Source organism: Tachypleus tridentatus, chromosome 1, assembly GCF_004210375.1.
Source record: "Tachypleus tridentatus isolate NWPU-2018 chromosome 1, ASM421037v1, whole genome shotgun sequence".
Taxonomy (NCBI): domain Eukaryota; kingdom Metazoa; phylum Arthropoda; class Merostomata; order Xiphosura; family Limulidae; genus Tachypleus; species Tachypleus tridentatus.
Window position 1 is genome coordinate 152,551,381 of NC_134825.1, and position 24,073 is coordinate 152,575,453.

Consider the following 24,073-nt stretch of genomic DNA (forward strand, 5'->3'; position numbering starts at 1 on the left):
CAACTTTGACATTTTTTTTTTAAAGTTAACGTGTATTTGATAAATGTTGAAAAGAAACCAGTTTTGCCTAATCCACCTGATTTCGAGAGAATTTGAGATTACTGTGAAACTTAGTGGTTAAAATATATTATAGCATATCTCTTTGTAGGCCAATGGAAGGCTTACAGAGTTTAAACGTTAAAATTCAATGTTTAATTCCACATAGTAGATAGAATTCAGTTAGCTTACTGAGCAACTTTGCACTACTGAGCAACTACTGTAATCCGAGGGTCGCGGGTTCGCATCCCAGTCGCGCCAAACATGCTCGCCCTTTCAGCCGTGGAGGCGTTATAATGTAACGGTCAATCCCACTATTCGTTGGTAAAAGAGTATCCCAAGAGTTGGCGGTGAGTGGTGATGAATAGCTGCCTTCCCTCTAGTCTTACACTGCTAAATTAGAGACGGCTAGCACAGATAGCCCTCGAGTAGCTTTGTGCGAAATTCCAAAACAAACAAACAAGCAAGTAACTACTGTAACGTAGATGATTTTAATTCGTAAGCTGCTAGAAGGAGAGCTTTAAAGCTGCCTTTTCACACTTTATTAAATATATATTTGAAAACTATATCTTTTTTATAGCAAAAATACTGCATAATTATTGAAAGAAAGATTTCACAAGTTAGACACTATTACCATGTTTTTACTATTTCCATTGTATTCTATACTTAAAGTTCACTTTTTAAGGCATGTGATAATTAATCTGTTTTCCAATATATTTTTTACCTTCAAAAACTTCAGACATTTCTCATAAATTAAGAGCATGGTCCATAATAAATCATGATGTCTATCTTATGTATAGGATCATTAGTGGCACTGAGGGTTTAATAATGTGTTAATTGTGTAAAATAGCCAATAGTGAACAACTGTATGAATTGTTTCATAACAATGTAGCTCCCAAGTCGCGCAGCCGTATGTCTGCGGACTTACACCGTTAGAAACCTGGTTTCGATACCCGTGATGAGCAGAGCACAAATAAATAGCCCATTGTGCAGCTTTGTGTGTCACTACACGCAATATATTTTATGGCTAGTTTTGTAATAGTTTTTTAGTTAATTCCAAAAAAACTCAATCAGATCAATGCGCATGTCTGTTAGTGTTTTTTTTTTTTTTCAGTATGGATAGTCTTTGTGAGAAGTTTATGAGCTTTATAGTGATTGCATCTTGGCTATTTTACTTGTCTTTAATATTCTATAGGGCATTTACATAATGACTTAACCATGTGTGACTAGGTTACAATGTATAGGATACTTATTTTATAATAGATCCATGTATTGCCTGTTGTGACTGATTGATAAGGTGACTTTAGTATGGATGGTTCACAGGTCCATTAATATTTCGCTTGTATATAGATTTTAAAGCATAACTGTACCACAGAAGTATCAAACTTTGCTGATAGGGGAATAAACTAACTTGAAACTAACATACTCAATGAATTCAATAGATTGAGCTTCACGATTCTTTCTTCGATTCTGTTACTTTATATCAAAATTGTAAGAAAAACAACAACAAATGTACTAATATTTGATTGGTCCGTAGAGTAGCCTATAAAGCGATAAAAATATGAATAGCGCATGAAGTGGTCATGTGTGGCTAGTTATAGCTTATTCTGTGATAAAAACATAATTTATTCACAAAGTGTGTTTATGAGGGGATCAACATGTGTTTAGGGTGTGATCAGAATCTGATTTTGTATTTATTTTGCAAGATGGCCAATGCGTGACTTAACCCTTGTTTGATTAGACGTGAAAAAGTCCCCTGCTGATGCAGCGGTATGTCTAGGGATTTACAACATTAAAATCAAGGGTTCGATTCCCTCGGTGAGCTCCGCAGATAGCCCAACGTGGCTTTGCTTTCTCTGGTTTGTAAAGTGATATAAACTGATTCGTTCGCAGAATGTGTATATTGTGTGGTCAAAAGCAGTATTCAAGCTGACAACATCAATTGGCCCAACATGGCCAGGTAGTTAAGGCACTCGACTCGTAATCCGAGGGTCGCGGATTCGAATCACACCAAACATGCTCGCCTTTCAGCTGTGCGGGCGTTGTAATGTGACTCTCAATCCCACTATTCGTTGGTAAAAGAATAGCCCAAGAGTTAGCGGTGGGTGGTGATGATAGCTGCCTTTCCTCTAAGCTTACACTGGTAAATTAGGGATGGCTAGCGCAGATAGCCCTCGTGTAGCTTTGCGCGAAATTCAAAAAACAAACAGACAATATCAATTGATAATTTCGAGTTTTCGTTAATTTATTTTTATTTGTTGAAAAATAGTTCTGCTTCTCATTTATAGCTATTTTTAAGGGAGGAGTTACACACATGACACTATACAAATCAAAGTAAGTATTTTCACCGGAAACTTTGTAAGAAATTACTTTCAATCAATTTCACATCATTTAGATATGAAATCAAATCTCGCATTTACTTATTATTTCTTCATCATCTACTAACTTTAAACTGTACCTTTGATTATATAGGAATTAGCCATAAGATGTATTACTTGTAGTGAAGCACAAAGCTGCACAATGAGCTATCTGTGCTCTACCCACCATGTGTATCAAAACTCGATTTCTAACGTTGTAAGGCTACAGCCATACAGCTGTGCCACTGGGGACGCCGTTAAATGTCTATATCTATATACCTTAAAACTTTTACTTCAAATAAGCAAACGAAATAATATTTATAAATTGTAACTAATAGGGAACTGTCAAACCTCTTATGAGCCAAATGGAGCTAAATCTAAATTTTTTCGACTCCTTTAATTTTCATAAACTAAAATAAGCTGACAAGATATCTAATTATGCCATTCACCTAAACTGGTTCACTGGCAATGAGCTGCTGTTTCATGTTACTTCTACCTGATATAGCAAGCTATTTCTTATTAGATATTGTAACTTATCTGCTCAGGACTTCTACAAACGTTACGTGTTTTATTAACACACCCTGGTGTCTGTTCTTGGCAATCTTAGGTTAGACATATTTTAATTAATTCAGTTGTTTCTTATTAACCTACGTTTGTTTTGGATATTCAAGTAAAGGGGAGCATTTGGTAAACAACACCGATCGCCAAACATGGAGCTACTTTAATCGAATACTCTGTGTATAACCTTCACTCTTATAACGAATCCACAGCGCCAAAATCCAACATGTGATTTTGCAGATAATCCACGCGAGCCACAGATCCTTAGATCCATAGTCTGACACGTTAACTTCAAGGTTACCCTCAGCTAAATCAATTTATATAATCGATTTGGTCTAACAGTGGTTAAATGTTATGATAAATTTAACAATTGATTTTTGACGCCTGATTTCTTATTAATGTATTAATTATTCTAATTCCTAATTCAAAATATTGACTAACCGGTAGACAGTTTCAACATATCAAAGGTCTATAACGTTTGTAAAGAATAATTTCATCCAAGATCCTGTAATAATCACTTAATAAAAAAACTTACATTAAAGGTTGTAACTGTTAATAATCTTCTTTTGACATTCATTAAACTCCGTTTCTGAAGAAAAATAGATGTTCCTGGGGAAATCCCCCCATCTGGTTCCCACTTCCCTATGAGATTGAACTTTTTACAATAATAATCGTCTTTGGAAACCCCGAAGATGTTGTAGGTTAACTGTAGAATAAAAAGTATTATTTTACTTCATATAAATATTGAAACACGCTCTTATCAGTAAAATAATTACACTACTTAACACAAATTATATTCCTGGATAGTATATATTATTTCTTAATTGCTTATGTTGTAAAAGTACAGAAAATGGCCATTATTCCCTTCAAACTTTGCATTTTTGACCTGGATAATGAAATTTAGAAATTAACTTATTTTCTATGTAAAAACGAACAAATTAACATATTTTCATTTACATAAGGTCTGAATAAAACAACATATGAATCAAGATTTACATGTAATTATACTAAAGTCATACAAAAATGTTTAGAAGTGAATAGTTTTTCGAGATTTGCGACTGTAATGTAAATCACTTTTACGTATCAGCACCCAAATACAGTCTCCCATCATGTTTTCGTTTTACGCTCCCTGGTCACAAAGCAATGTTTGAAGAGAAAAATCGGTCTTTTTCATTTACTTTAGGTATAAGCAATTGGGAAATAACACTTTCTGCTCAGGAACAAGAAAAAGTAAAAATTTTGTTACATAGTGTTATAAATACGAAACGACTAATAAGAGCAATAGAAATGGAAAAAAATTAGTACATTTTTGGAATAACTAATCCCATCAATGATAATAGATTTTGTTAGAAAAGAAAAAAGGGAAGGGAGGAAAATATTATTAAAGGTAAACGTATACTACACGTTACTTACTCATTATTAAAGGTAAACGTATACTACACGTTACTTACTCATTATTAAAGGTAAACGTATACTACACGTTACTTACTCATTATTAAAGGTAAACGTATACTACACGTTACTCACTCATTATTAAAGGTAAACGTATACTACACGTTACTTACTCATTATTAAAGGTAAACACGTTACTCATTATTAAAGGTAAACGTATACTGCACATTACTTACTCATTATTAAAGGTAAACGTATACTGCACATCTAAGTAAAACGTATTTTTGTTTTAAAAGGGCTTGAGCTAGATTCACTGGAATCTTGTTACATGCGAAATAAAGAAAGCTTCACTTCGAACCTCTTTCCTTAAGTAGAGACTTATTCATTCTCTTCAAAACTGTGGTTTTAGCATCATTCATTAACTGGAATCTGTCCTTCAGGAACTCTTTACTTAAGAGTATTTTTTTGTTTATCTTATCCTGAAATCAGTGATCTGTATAACACCAATTTTTCTAAATCGCATGACGCTGGGAATTACATTTTTTTTAAACTTGTGATCCTATTAGCTACACTTTTATGAAGCTAGTTAGGAAAAGAGAAATAAGACGGTTTCCTTTCATGTTGTATTTGTGATAATTGTACACGTGACCCTGTGCATAAATACACTTGTGGATGGACGCGAACGTAGATGACTGAAGCAGATCTACTTTTAATTTTTATAGTTATAAGTTAGATATCTCAGGGAATTACATTTTACTGATTTTAGGCAATGAAGAATTATATAGAGCAGAATACGTCATAAAACAAATTAAACACAGTTTAATTTCACTGATTTTCTTTTATAACATGTGGTTGGCCTTAAATGACACAGCTCGATGTAAGATGTCCGCTCGTCTTAATCAACACCACAAATAACGTGGTTGCTGTTGTTTGTCTGAAATCGAAATATATGTTAATGTCCACGTTCTTTTGCACCAAGGTCACAAATAACGCTAAACTTGAGCATGGATCATGGTATTCAGGGTCTGTCTTTGCAGGGAGAATTTAAATACAGTTGCTAAATGCAAAATTTATTTGAGTGATATTTGTGATACGTAACTAGAAATTATAAATTATGAAAATCTGAAATATCAACTATTTGAGATTGTTGGATGTTGATATAAATACTAAACCTTTATACTTGAGAAAGATCACAATTTGAAATTATTTATAGTAATTATAAATGTTGTTTGTATATTTTTTCGTTTCCTATTTACTGCATTTGACTTGAAGCTAAAAATATTGTTAGCTGCAGTTTGTGCATTATATGTTAATGTGGTAAATATATTTTTTGTCTTTAGGATTTGTTATTGTCATAGCTTAACAATATTCTGAGACGTTTATTAAAAAAGAACGAAAAATAGATCATTTGTTTTACCTGAAGCCTTGCTTTCAACCATTTTTAAATTTAGTCTTAGAAGTACATATCCATTCAGCATCTGTTTATTGCATTATTTATATGAAAACATAAATTTTAATTCTAATCTCAAATGAACTTCGATATTTTATACGAATATGTTAATTTCTTGTGTTTTCATATTTGCACAGGCTTAAATAAATCCTAATATTAGTCAGTTTCTTTATCAATATTACGGTAGAAAGCAAAAAGTTATTTATCCTACCCAATGTAGTGTTTTGCTAAGATTATAATATCATAAACATTTAATTCTAAGCTGGAAACGAAAGAATTGCAAAAAATAATGTAAGATATAACATACAGAGATTCAATACGCTGTAATAAAATTACTTTGGGAAATCACTGTGTCGTTGTATTCCATGATGCTAAATACAGTGATTTTCTATCTGGTACAGTAGTTTTAATTTCAAAGAGCTCCGTCGTAAGAGTTATGTTTAAAGTGTGCTCCACATCCTTGCTGCTTTCTTACTCCATCTAATGCAAGAGGAAGGTTTCTCAGCGCGTGCTTCAACGGTCTGATAGCACAGAAATCCACGTACGGCTTGATAGGTGTGTATTCGTGTGAAATAAAACGAAACCCCTATCCATTCTTCAGTGGTCTGATGTATATGACGGTTGAAAAGATATATCGTGGAAACAGTTTGTGTATACGTGACTTATGTCGATTTTCTAAATTTCGTTCTTAATTATATAGTAGTACACTGTTTACTGAAATATGTGGATATCGTTCGCCATCAAACTTAGTATTTGTGAATTCTTAACTGTTATAAGAAGCCGTGTTTATCAAGACTGGAGTACGACTTCTTGCAGGTTTCTTTTTGAACGGTCAAGGTGTTCCAAGTTGATTAATATTCCTTTAGTATCTGTTACCATTAAGCACCAAATGCATCTCTGTTTAGAAATTCTCAATTCCCGATCTAAATACACGTTTAAGATATGAATAATGGATATTTTGTGTTGGAAAGATCTGTTTCATACTCTTATAAAAATACTTTTTTTTTCTCTTATGTTAAATACTGGTTCACCGCGACTTTATACAGATTATGGTTTTCGCATGACATACTGATTTGCGTATTTAAAACAATTTTGATTTCACGCGCCCTGTTCGCTGTATGACACAGAAAATCATATGTTGAAATTACTGCATTTAAACAAATGAAAATAATAGCTTTAAACAATCTAAACTTAAAAAATAAAACAGTCAAGATGTATAATGGCAATAAATACTAAACCGGACGAACGTTGAATAATATTATTTATTGTTAGCATTGTTTATTAACTTGTGTTTATTCTGACATAAACAGAACGCTATTAGCTGGAATTAATTAAAGTTTGAGTTAATTTTTCTCAAGACTTTGATTGTGTTTAATTAAAAAGTGAAAGCTATAAGAAATAATATAAATATTATATAAATATCTCTTTCCATACCTTTGGTGTATTTATGTTTTTTTGAACAATAGTTATTGAACAAAGACACGAAACATCCAGTTTTTTAGGAATATCTGTTTCGATGTTCTTGCTGAAGGACAAAAACAGGATCCAGTGCACATTTCGTAGGCATTTGTTCTTTAAGAATGACTGAGAAGTAAGAAAGCATAATAAACAAAGTCATAATCTGATTACGTAAAAGTTACCAACATTTAAAAATGCTTTAATATAATAGTTATGACAAGATCTGTAATAAAAAAATATCTCCTATACTCAAAACGTTTAGGAAAGCAATAGACTTTATTTCAGATATTTTATCTTTCCAGACTTCATGTAAGGTTTATCATAATATTTCATAGAAGTGCACGTGGTCTGAAGGTAAATATTATCATGATTTTTATAGCTTTGTGTATTCAATTCGAAACGTGGTAACTTTTTTACTTCCAATTTGTAATGTTACTGTTTCATCTGTAATGACGAATATCGTGAAATATTAAAAATGTGTAACGTAAATCAACAATAGACTACGTATACAGACCAATAGTTTTCATGAGATCGGAAAAGGAAAATATAAATTATTTTGTAATAATGATAACGCCCCCTAGTGGCACAGCGGCATGTCTGTGGATTTACGAATCTTGAAACAGAGCATATTATGTAGTTTTCTGCTTAAGATAAAACACCAATGATAATATTTGACACATTTTTCTGCTAAGCATTTGTTTTAGTAAATAAATACCGTTTTGAAACCAGACTGAAAAAAAACTTCACTGTTTACATTTAACTGACTGTTTTTGTAGTCTTTAAATACAATTAAAACATTTTACTATGAATAAGCTGATTGCCATTATATGTTCCACTTATGATGAAAAATATAATTCATTTTCCCGTAACATTAGCGGTCGCAGATTTCAACATCTAAAGATTCACGATATTGTTTACTTTAAAAATTTATCATTGTAAAAAATTATACTGGATTTATTATTTTATATTTTTTGTATAGTTTGACATTTTACAAGTTTAGTAGACATTTAAATAAATAGCAATAAAATTATCAGTCGAGTTTTGTCCTTAATCTTTTTAAAGAAAAGCTTGTGTGATGACTTTCACCTTGTCCCCGTTAGTATAGCGGTAAGTATACGGAGTTGCAATGTTAAAATCACGGGTTCGATTCTCCTCGGTGTACTCAGTAGATAGCCCACTGTGGCTTTGCTATCAAAATATTCAGACTTTTACCCGCATAGACCTTAAATAATATTTTATCTCTTTTGATCACGTGGGGTATCTTCTACATATTTACTGACTATATTTGTGTTTAAAATTTTCGCTACACTAGAGCTATCTGCACATAACAGCCCATAGTTTGAGGCGATAAACTAAACAGTGAATAGCATCAACCGTCAAGATGTAGACTATTCTTATCTACCTAACAGGATTTGAGAATCAGTTTTATACTGCGTCCATGACTATCAAATGTGGAATACGTATATGTAGGAGCGGGTCGTCAAACATTAATCCTTGTATTCACAGTTTTAGCACACAAACCATTCGGTCACACTTAACTCACGTAATTCTGTTTACACGGTTGAATAAATCCTACCTTAAATTACTAAGTGCTGATATTTCAAAATTAAGCTCTCTCTTTTGTTCTGATTTTCGAAACAGTTCTTATTTTAAGATATCACTGGCACGACATGGCCAAGTGGGTTAAGGTGTTCGACTCGTAATCTGAGGGTCGCGGGTTCGAATCTCCGTCGCACCAAACATGCTCGCCCTTTCAGCCGTGGGGGCGTTATAATGTGACGGTCAATCCCACTATTCGTTGGTAAAATAGTAGCCCAAGAGTTGGCGGTGGGTGGTGATGACTAGCTGCCTTCCTTCTAGTCCTACACTGCTAAATTAGGGACGGTTAACGCATATAACCCTCGTGTAGCTTTGTGTAAAATTCAAAAAACAGTTCTGCAACTACTACAGTTATTATAATTTTGGTAATATATGTATGTGTGTGTGTTCATACTTTCAATAGTATACGTTTCAAGTTCAAGCTGTCATATTTAAAATGTTCATTTTAGGTAAATGATTATCTAACATGACTTTAACATGGAGTAACAAATGAATAATATGACATAATATAAATTACTCAAACCTGAAGAAACGATTCGAGATCTTCCGTTTCAGAGATAACAAATACAGGGTATGTGGGCGAAACGTGATTTTTTAATACTCCATACGTCAAGAGTTTCTCCTTTAAACTGTTTTCGTCAAGGCCACTTACAGCTCCGATGGAATAAACCGTGGTAGTGATACCAGTTTTGTGAAGACTAGAGATGGTGCAGCCGTTGTCATCTGTAGTTGATGTGTTTTGTACTGTTACTTCCAACATATCTACTAATTATTGATGAGAGACACTTATTAAAAGTAACAAACAAACTTTCACCAGCATTATTTGTTTATTTGTTTTTAATCTCAAGATCATACAATAAGTTATTGCAATTCCGTAACGACCCTTAACTTGGCGTTATAAGCCCTCAAGTTCACCAGTGAGTCACCAGGAAGCAATATAGTAGACAAGTCTAGACATACATTCACCATGTACACACACACGTACAGACCTATAGAGAGAGCTGAATGAATTAATAAAATTTGATAGACATAATTTGCAATAAAAGTAAAATGTGAAACATAGAATTAACTATACGTTTCTAGTGTTGCGAATGGGAAATATATGCTAGTTATTTCATACGATACACGTTATATAGATACAAAAATACACGACGGACTCGGCCAACATAAGCCATAACAGACTGGACTTAAGGAAGAAAACAAAATAAACGTTGTACAGTAAAGACAAACACATTAAAATAAGGACCAAAATAAATGACAAGTAAATAAAACTAATGCACAAAGGAAGATATGAGGAGTATATAGTACACTCTGGTGGAAAGAAAAAGAAGTATTGATCATACAGTGGTGGTGACCTGTGGTCGTCATGTTTGAAACATTAGACAAGAAACGAGTATATAACTCAATAAAACGACGAGTGAATATCAGTGATAACACTCAAAGTGATATATCTAAACTGTCGTTGAAACTTTGAATCAAGTTGTGGAAGGACAGGTATTTTAAATGAAACAGAAGAGAGAGAAAATTAAAATAAGTCAATTAAATTCTTGATGACGAAAAACCCACTTGAAATAAAAATGTATCTCAGAACCACTGGTATGGGTATTAACACTTTTACTGATAAGGGGAGAACAACGTTTCAACCTTCCTAGGTCATCTTCAGGTTAAGAAAGATAGAGTTTGAATGTGACCATTGAGGGACACATGTCTTAGGAACGAGAGTATAAACGGATACGGGATTGTAGAGGGAGTTGCAGGTGGATGTTAGGTTTTTAATTAATATAGGTTTAAAGGTGTTTCGTTATGTTAGTTTAATTTTGGTCATTGACTTAACTTGAGATCTTGATCCAAAGCAAAACTGAGTAAAAATGGCTGAATACCAGTGTTTCACACTCAAACAATGTATTCTATTACATTCTCTACATAAAGTGTACTGCCACCTGTCTGATGAGCTTTTCTTTAACAGTACAAAAAGGTTTTCTACGTTTAACAGAAATTCAAAGTAAATAAATACTGTTTTACTCTTCAATAAATGATATTCCACACACACACACACAAAATAGATTATAGCCAAAACTCACTGAACTGTTTTGAAACAATAAAGGTCACGTGATTGAGACGAAAATGGTGAGCTAAACTGACAACCATCCTTGCTTGAGGTGGAATATCTTCTTGTTTTGTACATCCATCTGACATCATTGTAGAAGTTTCTGTAAAAAAATAATTCTGAAACATAATATTTTTCATAATCTATTTAATTTCTTTAACATTTGAAGCGGTAAACAAATGTTTTTTATAACCTAAAATGTAATTTATTATATTGTCACAAGCAATGATGTTAGTCCTATTATGTATTACCACTGCTTTCTTTATGTAGTTCCTTAAGAATTTTCAGGAACAATAAAAGTGTGTAATAGTATTTGAGCCACATATTGTTTGCCATATCCATTACCGACGCCGCGTTTCGTTTGAACCAGAGCTCATCAGGCCAGTTGGGATATGACAAACATAGTAGGATTCGAAACAGTAGTTATATGAACCATTTGTTACAACAACAACTTCCATTATTCGTTAGTACGAGAATAGACGAAGAGCTGGAAATAAGTGGTGTTTACTAACTGCCTTCCTTCCAGTCTATCGTCTCAAAATTAAAGATGGCTAGTGCAGGTACCCTCATATAGATTTACATGAAGTTCAAAAAATAATATATAAAAAAAAACTTTTTGGAAGTATTATCTCAACGTGTAGGTGTAAACATTTTAGAAAAAAAATATGATTCTTTGTTTTCTTACGACGAAATAAATCTTATCAATGAAACGTAGGATTTCGATTTACAAGTAATGTTTCGTGATATTGTATCAATATTCATGTTGCTTTCCAAAATAAAATCCTCACACCAACTCCTTTATCTTTGTTTTAAATCAAGTCAGCTACCCCTATGCGCATACATAATGGCTGAAACGCTACCCACACTAACAAAATAACAATACTCTTTAAAACTAAAACAAGAGAAAGCCCGTGATCATCAATAGACACTATATAATGTGGTAGGAACTGTTCTCACTGCGAACACTATACTTTGAATTATTCGGAAAATATTACTGTTTTGCAAAGTACTACCCTATGCATGATACTCCAGTTCACCTTACCTTTTTTTATTTTGTCTGTTCTCACTGCTATATTCTACCTTCATGTAAATAATGTACTTATAACACGAGCAGCTGGTGTGGGATATTACAAGTTGCTTCTCACTCTGAAGAAACTTGAAACATAAAACTTTTTACGTATATCATGTTAACAAGTACTGTCTTGGGTTTCTTATCCTTTAATTGATAGCTGACTCTTCAATGAATAATTATCTTGGTACTAAGTTTTAAATAGTGCAGTTTAAAAAAAAACAGTAACCACTAAAACCTTTATTATACAAATCTACTTTGAAACTTTAGTAAGTTCGTTTCGTCAGATGAAGCTTCTACAAGCCGCCTTTTCAACTTTGATGAAACTTTATGTTTTGTAAACCTTAGTTTTAATCGATTTTTTAAACATTAATAATTTTATATCCCCTCGTATTAATTTAAAGTTTATTCACACCAATCTTTACATTGGTAAAATCTAATTTATCTTCGATAATCTTAAATTTTGATACTTTAGTTCCATTAGGTAATGCCATAAAAGAAGGGAATTAAAATAGTTTTGTTTTACAGAACTTATATGTCAAGAAACTTCACAAAAACTTACAAATTCAGTCGACAGCAACATGATTTTGTCAAATACACAAATATTATTTCAGTTTCACCAAAGACAGGATGTGTAACATAGAGAACGTGGATTTATAAAATTAAGTCTACCTATTATTAACCACGATCTTTACTTGAAATTTTATTATCTATTAAACCAAAATAATTAGTATTTTCGCAAACTGCTCACTAACCTCTCTTCTTAAATCCACTTAGTTTTGTGTTTAAATGCATAGCAATAGAATAGTTTATCTGCACTGTGTCCATTACTGCTATCGAGTCCCTAGTTTTTAGCACGTAAACACTCAAGTATACACACTATATTAAATACATTGCTGTTGCTTTTAACAGTGGATAATCGAAGCTAGTTTTGAAGTAACATGTAACTTTTTCCCTGTATAGTTTTTTTTTATTTTTATAAATAGCTTTTACTATCCTGTCTTCAACAACTTAATAAAAGGAAGTATATATATATTTTTATTCAAATCCGATGTTTCGGTTAAGGCTTTCCTCAAATAAAATTACAAACTGATAACCGAAAAGAACTCATGTAACAATCACAAATTGATTTAATAATGGAAATGTCACGTGATATCTTACACACTTTATAAATAATTTGAAAGACTAAACAATACAAACTCAGAAGCTGTTGAATAAATGTAAAAAGAAAGAAAAACAATAGTTAATTATAGTGGCCAAGAATTACGTCTGTTCGTTCCAGGGCTATAAGATTAAATCAGAAGAAACGTTTTGAATATAATATCAAAAAACTATCACATTTTGTGAAAAGTTTAATGGTGTTATATCTACTGAACCACGTTTTAACAAAAACATGTTCAACCATTTACTTCTAATAATCAAGATTCATAGTGACACGAAGGTGTTCCTTAAAGCGTTCATGTGCTTTCTCAAATGTATTTATTATCACACAGGATACATGTCGGTCCATATGTTATTACACAGGGTGTATGTCATTCCACATATTATTACACAAATAATACTAGCAAACTAATATTTTGCTCTTGAATACTTTGTTTTGTTGACAGTCGAATGAATAAGTAATTTTCATAGTGTACTGTCCGGAATTTGAAAAAATAAAAACGGATACTTAACCTAGATTTTTTGGTAGCTTTGCGTAAACTCTCAGTCAGGGGTTCATCGACAAAAGGTTTATAATTGTTTTATGTATTCCTTTTGGTTATTAGTACTGGAAGCGGTAACTATTTTGTAGGGCGGAAGCCAGTAGGTCGAATTCGGGTTTGTTTGTTTTGAATTTCGCGCAAAGCTACTGAATGGGCTATCTGCACTAGCCGTCCCTAATTTAGCAGTGTAAAACTAGAGAAAAGGCAACTAGTTATAACCACCCATCGCCAAGTATTGGGCTACTCTTTATCAACGAATAGTGGGACTGACCCGTCACATTATAACGCCCTCACGGCTGAAAGGTCGAGCATGTTTAGTGTGACGGAGATTCGAACCCGAGACCCACCTGGCCATGTCGGGCCGAGTGCTCAGGTAAATTCGTGTTTTTGGAGTGTAATTAGTCGATTATTTTGTAAACTTGGTTTCAGTTCTTTAACCTACTTTGAAACAAATTAAAAAGAGACGCAAAACATTATTGTATTATAATTCTTTAAGATTAGATATTGAGGTTTATTTTTAACGGGGGGTGTAAGGATAGCAAGTGCTTTCTGAGATACTCAGAATTTAAAGGTCTCCATTACACCAAAACATGCTCCCCTTTCAACCGTGGGAGTGTTATATGTGACAACCAATCCCACTATTCGTGATTAAAGAGGACGGCTAGCGCAAATAGCTCTCGTGTGTCTTTGAACAAAATTTAAAAAACAAACACTTCACAATATTCTGTTGACTTCTGGTGTCTACAACGTAACATTTGAAGAATAGAATCTCCATATACACCTCCATCACTGTTCTCAAGCTTCTGTTACAAAGGTGTTTCTTGGGCTACACGTGTTCAAAAGAAACTTATTACATAAACGTCTTAGGTTAAATGTGTGTGTATTTTCTTATAGCAAAGTCACATCGGGCTATCTGCTGAGCCCACTGAGGGGAATCGAATCCCTGAGTTTAGCGTTGTAAATTACATTAAATCTCTTGAAAATTAACATTAATAAAAATCAGTGTTTCTTGTGCTATACTCGTTTACAAGCACCACAAGCACCATTTTTATTGAGATGGTGTAACATTCGTTTAAATCAACATGTTATAGAAGCATTTTGTATTACTTTTCTTTATATATCTCGTTTATATATCTGTATGCTATACCACATTTATTCATAAGCCTGTGACAAAGGAATTAGTCAGTGTATATTTATTTATAGATTTTTATTGTAGAAGTGATAGGTTTAGACACGACCGGCATGGCTAGAGGGGTTAAGGCGTTCGACTCGCAATCTGAGGGTCGCGGATTCGAATCCCGGTCGCACCAAACATAGGGGCGTTATAATGTGACGGACAGACTTACTATTCGTTGGTAAAAGAGTATCTCAAGAGTTGGCGGTGGGTGGTGATGACTAGCTGCCTTTTCTCTAGTCTTACACCGCTAAATTAGGGACGGTTAGCGCAGATAGCCCTCGTGTAGCTTTGTGCGAAATTCAAAACTAACGTTTAGAGACGTTTTTCATATAAAAGAAGTATTTTGGTAAATGTATTTTGTTGGAGTGTTTGTCACGGAAAATCAGTTTTCATAAATACTATTTCAAGAGGTTAGATTGAACGACAATAATAGAATAATTTAAGTTTATAACAGTTTTGCTTAAAGGTGTATTTACGTCTATAAATATCGGATAAACATACTCACCAACTATAGCTGAGTGAACGATGTTTTTAATACCAAATAACGCTGTAATTACTACGAGTGCTTTCGTCATACTTATCTGGCTTTATATCGTCAATAACCGCTAATACATTACTCTTGAGTTTAGTGTTGAAAACCTGTAATAAAACAGAAACGCTCTGAATCAGTGATGTTTGAGAAAATAAAAACAGAGCAGTCAACCCTTACAGTTTCTGAAATGTCAGTAAAGTCTATAATAACTCATCAAGAATGTAAATGGAATAACCAAAGGGACGAAGTATAAAAACATTAGTAATGGCTTTATCAGTACATCTTAGACAAAAATCGTGTACAGAAACAGGCGTTTTGATTGTTAATGATACCATTTGAATTACTCCACATGATTAACTTTTGAGAACGTTGTAGATTTATTTAATAAATATTAAAGCAAGAGTTAATGAAAGGGAGACAAACATAACCAATATTGATGAAGGTAATTAGATCTGTACTTTGTGAAAATAATGATGACTCAATAGAAATAAGCTGCTTCAAACACAACCAATAAACAAGAACACGAATTGAATTATTAATTTAATCTGAGTTGCTTCTGGAGAATTATAATGTATGTAACCATAGGTGTGTAACAGGAACCTGCTTTACACGTAAACAGTGTAAATGTTATTTACAGTTGTGTAGATCAAGGATACTAAATCGTAATTTCTTAATTTACCTAGATTAAAGAAGAGTGTTTCGGAAGCGATTTGTTCAGAATTGAATTTGACGAAACTGCACGAGTCAAGAAACGTATCACCAATGTTTTACATTGAGACAGAAAAATAAAACGGAATGTGTTTGTTTTAATATATGTGATATAGGTAAGAGACAACATCCATAAACCATTGAATACATATCATGTAGTTAATAACTGTGACTACAAATATAATCTAAACCTCTGGAATTTCAATCACGTTTCTTCATATGGGAAACATATAATATCTGTGTAACAGACAGTGATAATTAGCAGGAAATCGGCAATACGTTCATCGTTAATCGCTAACTTAGAGGAAGTTCTCAATTTAGACTTTATTCGATACTAGCTAGAGCACCCCTTCATTGGACGGAAGTTATGTAAATTCTTGTATTAGATTCCAGCCAGAGCAGCCGTCCTTTCAACATAAGTTATGTAAACTCACGTATTATATACAAGCTGGAGCACCCGTCTCCTGGACGGAAGTTATGTAAATTCATAATTAATCAAAGATTATCTTAGGTCATGAACAGTTGTTTCAGTTGTATGTAATTGTAAAAAGTGCTTATAAAAACTGCCGAAGGAAAAATGTAAAACTGAAAATTTGTACGTACTTCCCGCATGGACTCAATAATGATCCATTTATACTTTGTGAAGAGGTTACATAAACATACTACAGACAGTATTATTATATTTATATAGATTATAAAAAACATTCTCTAGACTCACTGTGTGATAGAAATTACATTTAAAATTTAATATGATACATTTTTCAAGTTTGTAGGGAAGTCTATGTAGTAACATTTTCAAATGTTATGCAAACTTATATAATACGCTTTCGAATTTTACTGGCACCTATACGTAAAAAAAATTTACCGAACTTTTAACCAATAAGCACCTTTATCGATAACTTTTGGAAAGTAAATCTGCATAGTACCTTTATCAAGCTTTTATAGAATAATGCTATATAATACCTTTATCAAGCTTTTATAGAATAATGCTATATAATACCTTTATCAATACCTTTATAATACATTACTGTGTATTTATCATTATTGTGTATTTATCAATACCTTTATAATACATTACTGTGTATTTATCAATACCTTTATAATGCATTATTGTGTATTTATCAATAGCTTTATAATACATTACTGTGTATTTATCAATACCTTTATAATACATTACTGTGTATTTATCAATATAATACATTATTGTGTATTTATCTTTATAATAATCAATACCTTTATAATGCATTATTGTGTATTTATCAATACCTTTATAATGCATTATTGTGTATTTATCAATAGCTTTATAATACATTACTGTGTATTTATCAATACCTTTATAATGCATTATTGTGTATTTATCAATAGCTTTATAATACATTACTGTGTATTTATCAATACCTTTATAATGCATTATTGTGTATTTATCAATATCTTTATAATACATTATTGTGTATTTATCAATATCTTTATAATACATTATTGTGTATTTATCAATATCTTTATAATACATTATTGTACAAATGCACATATTTCTAAAAATTGAAATTTTTAAACGAATTGCCAACGTTTCATCTGTTTATAATTATATTAGTGAGATGCAGACTATGCTTTAGTGACAACCGTATTTGTTGAAATTTATGTTCTTTTAGCCATTCACATCGAAGATAATGATAAAGAGTTAAAGAAGGGTCAGTGAGAACGAGCTGTTGCCTGATTACCATAGGTTCCATCTCGGTGTGAAAAACCTTAAATAAGAAACGAATAGAACGTTTCACAATCAAACCTAGACATATCAATGACTGTAAAATTCAATACTATAATAATTTCAGTTTCTAATTGTATTTCATTTTACTGGTATGAAAATACAACATAAAGCTTTCATTATTGAAGCTACTGTAGTCTGTTCAATATATTAGTTACCCTACGTAAAACTAATTTATAAAGTTAACTGAGATAAACAAAGTTGGTAAATAATATATCATAGCATAGTAGACATCAAAGGACCTTTTGCTCTATCAAGACTATCCTATCCATTAAATTAAATCGAATCTTAATATAAACCCACCCAAACCAGCCTCTATCATTCAAATATTTATTAAACTTTCCCTTAAAGACACTTATATTAATTGTATCCACGACATCCAGAGACAGCTTATTCCACAGGTCAACCGCCATGTTGTAAGAATAAAGTAACCTTAGCTGCAGATGGCTTCCTTCGTGGCAAAATATACGTTTGTATCTCTAGTACTATCATTCTCACCATTAAACACGATAAAAGATGATGTATCAATACCATAAATTTCCTTAGTAATCTTAAACACCTCAAACAGATCCCTTTAACTTTTCTTTCTTCGAGATAAAATAAGCTCAGAGATCTTAACCTCTCTTCGTATGATAAAATATCCATCCAAAGTATCGTCATGCTAGCCATCCTCTGAACATCGTCCAATAACTCAATGTCTTTCATAAGGTAAGGACCTCAAAGTTGAACACAATATTTTAAATGTGGTCTAAGCAGTGACCTGTACAATGAAATTATAACCTCTTTAGACTTATATTCAATATTTCTGTAGATACAACATGAATACTATTTTCTCTACAACTAGTAACAGCACATTGGTTAGATAGCTTTAGAGATTGATCGATTATTGCATCAACATCCTTTTCTTTCATGGGTTATTCCATCCAAATTATACGTACAGTTCAAATTATGACAACCTACTGGTTTTCAGTAGGAATTGAATTTGAATTTTAAACACAAACGATACATTATGCACGGTTGGATAAACAGCAAGAAGAGTGACCACTGAGGATCAGCTCTAGCTTTCCCTAGAAGGAAAGCAATCAGTAGCACTCATGTGAAATCCCTGGTGCAGGATTCTTACAACCCCGGCAGCATTACCTTTGTATATAAGATGCCAAATGACAGTAAGAACTGTATTATATACCAATAATAATCACTGGAACAAAAACTATATTTCCAAGAATTATTATATACAGTGGTACCTCGGTTCTCGAACTCAATACGTTCCAGAAGGCTGTTCGAAAACCGAATGAATTTTTCCCTTAAGAAATACTGTGAATTAAATTAATCCGTTACAGACCTCCAAAAATTACGCATTATGAAGCATTTTAAGTAAAAATATTGCTTATTTATACCTGTATAATAATAATTACATGCATAAAGTCAACCACAAAACTATAAATACAATGAAAAACAATAAATGGAAATTTAACTGCACTTTACCTGTGCTGAGGAGAGCTGATGGCGTAAGTAAAAGGTGGTGAGGAACGTGGAGACTAGGAGGGTTATTATTGTTTGGAAGGGGAGTCACCTCCCATAAAAACGTCAGGAAGCTCTCCTTCTGGGGTTCGTTCTCTTTTCTATCTTTTTGCACCGCTACAACCTGCTCGAGACTCACTGGACCTATTTCTCACTAAAACTTGTCTTATGAGGTTTGTTTCTGCCTGCATTTTAAAATGATTCTGAAGTAAGACATGGCATTGTCATTGAAAAGGTTTATGTTGCGGTTTGCTACAGCTTTGTCAGGGTGAAATTTTTCCACAAAACTTTGTAACTCTCCTCATTTTCTACACATTTTCTTGATTAGTGAACTAGGAACATCCTCCCTTCCTTCCTTCTCATCTGAAGACACTTTCTCAGTTGCCTTCTGTTGCTTCTCCTTCTGAAGGTCTTGGAGTTCTTCCATGGTGAGCTCAGTGTTGTGGTCTTCCACCACCTCCTCCACATCATCACCACTCACATTCAAGCCCATACACGTGCCTAGTCAGACAATATCTTCGACAACAGGCTCAGCCTCAAGGCCTTCAAAGTCTCTATCTGCTACTGAGTCTAGCTACAATTTCTTCCAGGCTGAGTTTATGGTCCTCAAAGACACATCCCTCCAGGCTTTGTCTATGATCCTCAAGCAATGAAGGATATTAAGTGATTTTTCCAGAACTCTCTGAGGATTAACTCTGTGTCAGAGGTCACTTCAAAACACCTTTGAAACAGTGCTTTTATGTAGAGTTTCTTAAAGTTCGATATGACCTGCTGGTTCATGGGCTGAATGAGAGGAGTCGTGCTAGGGGGCAAGAGCTTCACCGTAATGAAACTGTACTTCTCTACCAACCCGTTCTCCAAGCCTGGTGGGTGAGCAGGTGCATTGTCCATCACAAGAAGGACCTTGAGTGGCAATTGTTTTTCCGTGAGGTAATTCTTTACACTTGGGCAAACACTTCATGGATCCACTCCATAAAAAATTGCCTGGTTAACCATGCTTTACTCTTAGCCCTCCACATGACATTTAGTTTACTTTTCAGGACATAATTTTTCTTAGAAACCCTCGGGTTCTCAGAATGCTACACAAGCAAAGGCTTAAGTCCCCATGTGCATTACTGCATAACAATAGAGTTAGCCTGTCCTTCATTGGCTTGTGTCCTAGCAGTGACTTCTCCTCTTTGGTGATGTAGGTTCTCTTTGGCATTTTCTTCCAAAAGAGGCCTGTCTCATCACAGTTAAACACTTGTTGGGGAATAAAACCCTCAGCTTCTATTTAGTCCTTAAATTCTCTAACACATTTACCAGCATCGTCTTTGTTAGAACTGGCACCTCCCATGTCTCATCACAGTTAAACACTTGTTGGGGAACAAAACCCTCAGCTTCTATTTAGTCCTTAAATTCTCTAACACATTTACCAGCATCGTCTTTGTTAGAACTGGCACCCTCCCCATGTCTCATCACAGTTAAACACTTGTTGGGGAATAAAACCCTCAGCTTCTATTTAGTCCTTAAATTCTCTAACACATTTACCAGCATCGTCTTTGTTAGAACTGGCACCCTCCCCATGTCTCATCACAGTTAAACACTTGTTGGGGAACAAAACCCTCAGCTTCTATTTAGTCCTTAAATTCTCTAACACATTTACCAGCATCGTCTTTGTTAGAACTGGCACCCTCCCCATGTCTCATCACACTATATATGCCACTTCTCTTCCTAACTTTTTCAAACCACCCCCTACTAGCCTTAAGGGCATCACTTGTGTCAGCACTCGTACCAAGGGTGTTTTTCAGGGGGTCAGCATGCAACTGCTTTGTTTTCCCACAAATGATGGTCTCAGAAATGCTATCACCAGTTAGCTGTTTTTTGTTGACCCAAATCAACAGCAATTTTTCTACCTCTTCCATTGTTTGTAATCTTTGTTTCATAAGCACTTTTGCAACATCAGCTCTTTGATGACCTCTTTATTTTTCAGTATGGTGCAGACTGTAGACTTCGCCATACCAAACTGTGTAACAAGGTCAGACACACAAACATCACTCTCATACTTTGCTATGAGATCTTTTTTCACCTATATTGTGGCTCTAACAACTTTTCTTTTTGGTTAGCTGCTTTCATTATCCTTCTTTGACCCCATGGTGGCTCAATTAATCAGAATATTTAGATAAAAAAAACGAGAACGTTCACAGCAGATTTTAGTTGGAGCGTGGACTGAGTGACAGGTGCGGGTAAAATGTTTTGGGCAAGCTTGGCGTGGGCCGAAAATGGTCGAAGGGTCGTTCGGGTCATCAGTCAGGTTACTTCGAGGGTTCGGGCCATGACAACTTGGTTCGGGAACCGAGTTTATGTTCGACAACTGAGACATTTTTTTCTCAAACAATATGTTCAAAAACCGAATTGTTCGAGAAGGGAGTCGTTCGAGAACCGAGGTATTACTGTACTAATAATAATCACTGGAACAAAATCTATATTTCCAAGAATACGAGCCATCTGTGTTAAAGCAACAAGTCCTTATGCTTACCGCTGAGCCATCGAGGCACCTCCAAATATATAATAGTACTTTATATTATGATACTATATTCGAAATGTAATGGGATACTTTTTTAAAAATTGTATTTTTAGCCGCGGATGTGTGGCTAATAGAACTTCTTTCGAGTACAAACTCTTAGCTCGTAGCTCCATTATCTCTTGACCAATTTGAGATATAATTAGCGTTTTTGACTCAGTTGGTCAAATCTTTTCCATTGATCTATCTGACTGCTCCCAAGGTCTCGTAGTTGAATTTACTGTAATCCTGCCTGAAAGGATTTCAGTTGTCGGTTTGGATGACAAGGATCCTGATGAATAATAAAACCGAATCATGTAACACGTGCCCCACTTTTGACTGACGCACAAAAATATAACCAATAAAAAGGGAAACAAAAGTGTCATAGATCAATTTGAAGTGCCGCAGATGCAGAGAATTCCCTGTTGTATTACTATCAAATCAGTTAATGTTACATCTTTTAGTTATTAATCACACGTGTGGACTTTTTTACTGAACATTTTTATATTTCATTCAGTCTTTAAGTAATTTTTTATGATTAACTTAAGGACTTTTTAATTTTCTCGAAGGAAGTAAACGATTATAAAATTCGACTTTTTTAGGCTTCTGAAAAGTGAAAATGGGGAAGGATTTGAATCTATGATTTCGTTTATGAGAGTGCAAGAAACTTTGATTAACTCATCTATTTTCAAACTATATGAAGTTTTTGTTTTTCTTTTTTAGATAATATATTTTATTACATAAAACGTTTCGCCCTCTCAGTCGTGGGGGCGTTATAATCTGACGGTCAATCATATTATTTGTTGGTAAAAGAGTAGCCCAAGAGTTGACAGTGGTGGTGATGACCAGGTGCTTTCCCTCTAGTCCTACAGTGCTAAATTAGGGTCGACGAGCGCAAATAGCCCTTGTGTAGCTTTGCGCGAAATTCAAAAAACAAACACTATCGAGGTCATTCAGTACGTTAAGATCAGAACTTCTAGAACATCTGAGAGAGTCCAATCTCAAATCTCAGAGCAGAGAAAGGGTAGTTATTACAGGTAATCTACGTTTTTGGGGAAACGAAATGTAACTTGTGAGTCTGGTCTTTATTCTCTAAAACTTAATCAACTTTATCCTTCAATATTGATTTGTTTTGTTATTTACTTAAGTCTTCTAAAATGTATCTTTTTCGTGTGCTGAATTTTATAAATTATGTACTCTAAAAGGTCACAGAAATTCAATCTCCCTCTGTCTCTCACACGTCATTAAAGAGAAACTACATAATATTGGATTAAATCCTTGAGTCTTCCAGTTATTGTAAACTCTATCTTAACCTTGCTGGTTCACAATAAACTGATATCGAGTAGAAGTTGAACTCACAACTTGTATAGTGAGGAAATGATTTAGTAAAGAGATACAAGGTCGGATTTAAATTCAAGTCTTTGCTTAATGACTCGAATCATGACTGGTTTCATTTTCATTTATCCAGAAAATCTAAGAGCTTAAGTTCATGGGCTAATTTTAAAATTAACGCAGTAAAACCACATAAATTGGCACATTCATCAACACTAAACAATTCAGTATTTGGATCCTGGGTTTCAGGAGTTGATTGATGTAAGAAATGTATTATATACCAATAATAATCACTGGAACAAAAACTATATTTCTAAGAATATGAGCCATTTGCGCTAGAGTTACAAGCTCTTATGCTTCATTCATTATAACGTCCGTGGGGGCGTTATAATGTGACGGCCAATCCCATTATTCGTTGGTAAAAGAGTAGCCCAAGAGTTGGCGGTGGTTGTGATGACTAGCTGCCTTCCCTCTAGTCTCACACTGCTAAATTAGGGACGGCTAGCACAGATAGCCCTCTAGTAGCTTTGTGCGAAATTCAAAACAAACAAACAAACAAATCTTATGCTTCAAGTTCAGTCAAAGACTTTCCTTAACAACCAACAAAAGGAAAATTGAGAATTATAAAATTTGTTTCAGGTCTTAATTGGTTAAAATATATTTCAGGTAAGAATGAATGTGAGTTCGAATTTCTCCCGATCTAATTTTTTATTTCTACGGAACGTTACAATTTCTAATAACTAATTTTACCTGAAAATGTACTTATTCAT

The 24,073-nt window shown here is 33.7% G+C and overlaps 1 protein-coding gene across 3 annotated transcripts in view; it reads right to left on the reverse strand.

The window, feature by feature from the left end:
• Window positions 1–24,073, reverse strand: part of LOC143227453 (putative glutamate receptor) — a 54,381-nt gene that overhangs the window by 24,045 nt on the left and 6,263 nt on the right. For 2 of the 3 annotated variants that reach the window (XM_076458901.1, XM_076458910.1), the window contains exons 2-6: window positions 15,412–15,545; window positions 10,932–11,060; window positions 9,374–9,573; window positions 7,228–7,377; window positions 3,487–3,657 (exon numbers count right to left, since the gene is read on the reverse strand). In XM_076458901.1, coding sequence (XP_076315016.1) covers window positions 3,487–3,657; window positions 7,228–7,377; window positions 9,374–9,573; window positions 10,932–11,060; window positions 15,412–15,481 — 720 coding nt within the window. In that variant the 5' untranslated portion in view covers window positions 15,482–15,545. Of the gene's footprint in view, window positions 1–3,486; window positions 3,658–7,227; window positions 7,378–9,373; window positions 9,840–10,931; window positions 11,061–15,411; window positions 15,546–24,073 lie in introns of those variants that run through there. The other variant, XM_076458905.1, reaches the window with a different exon arrangement.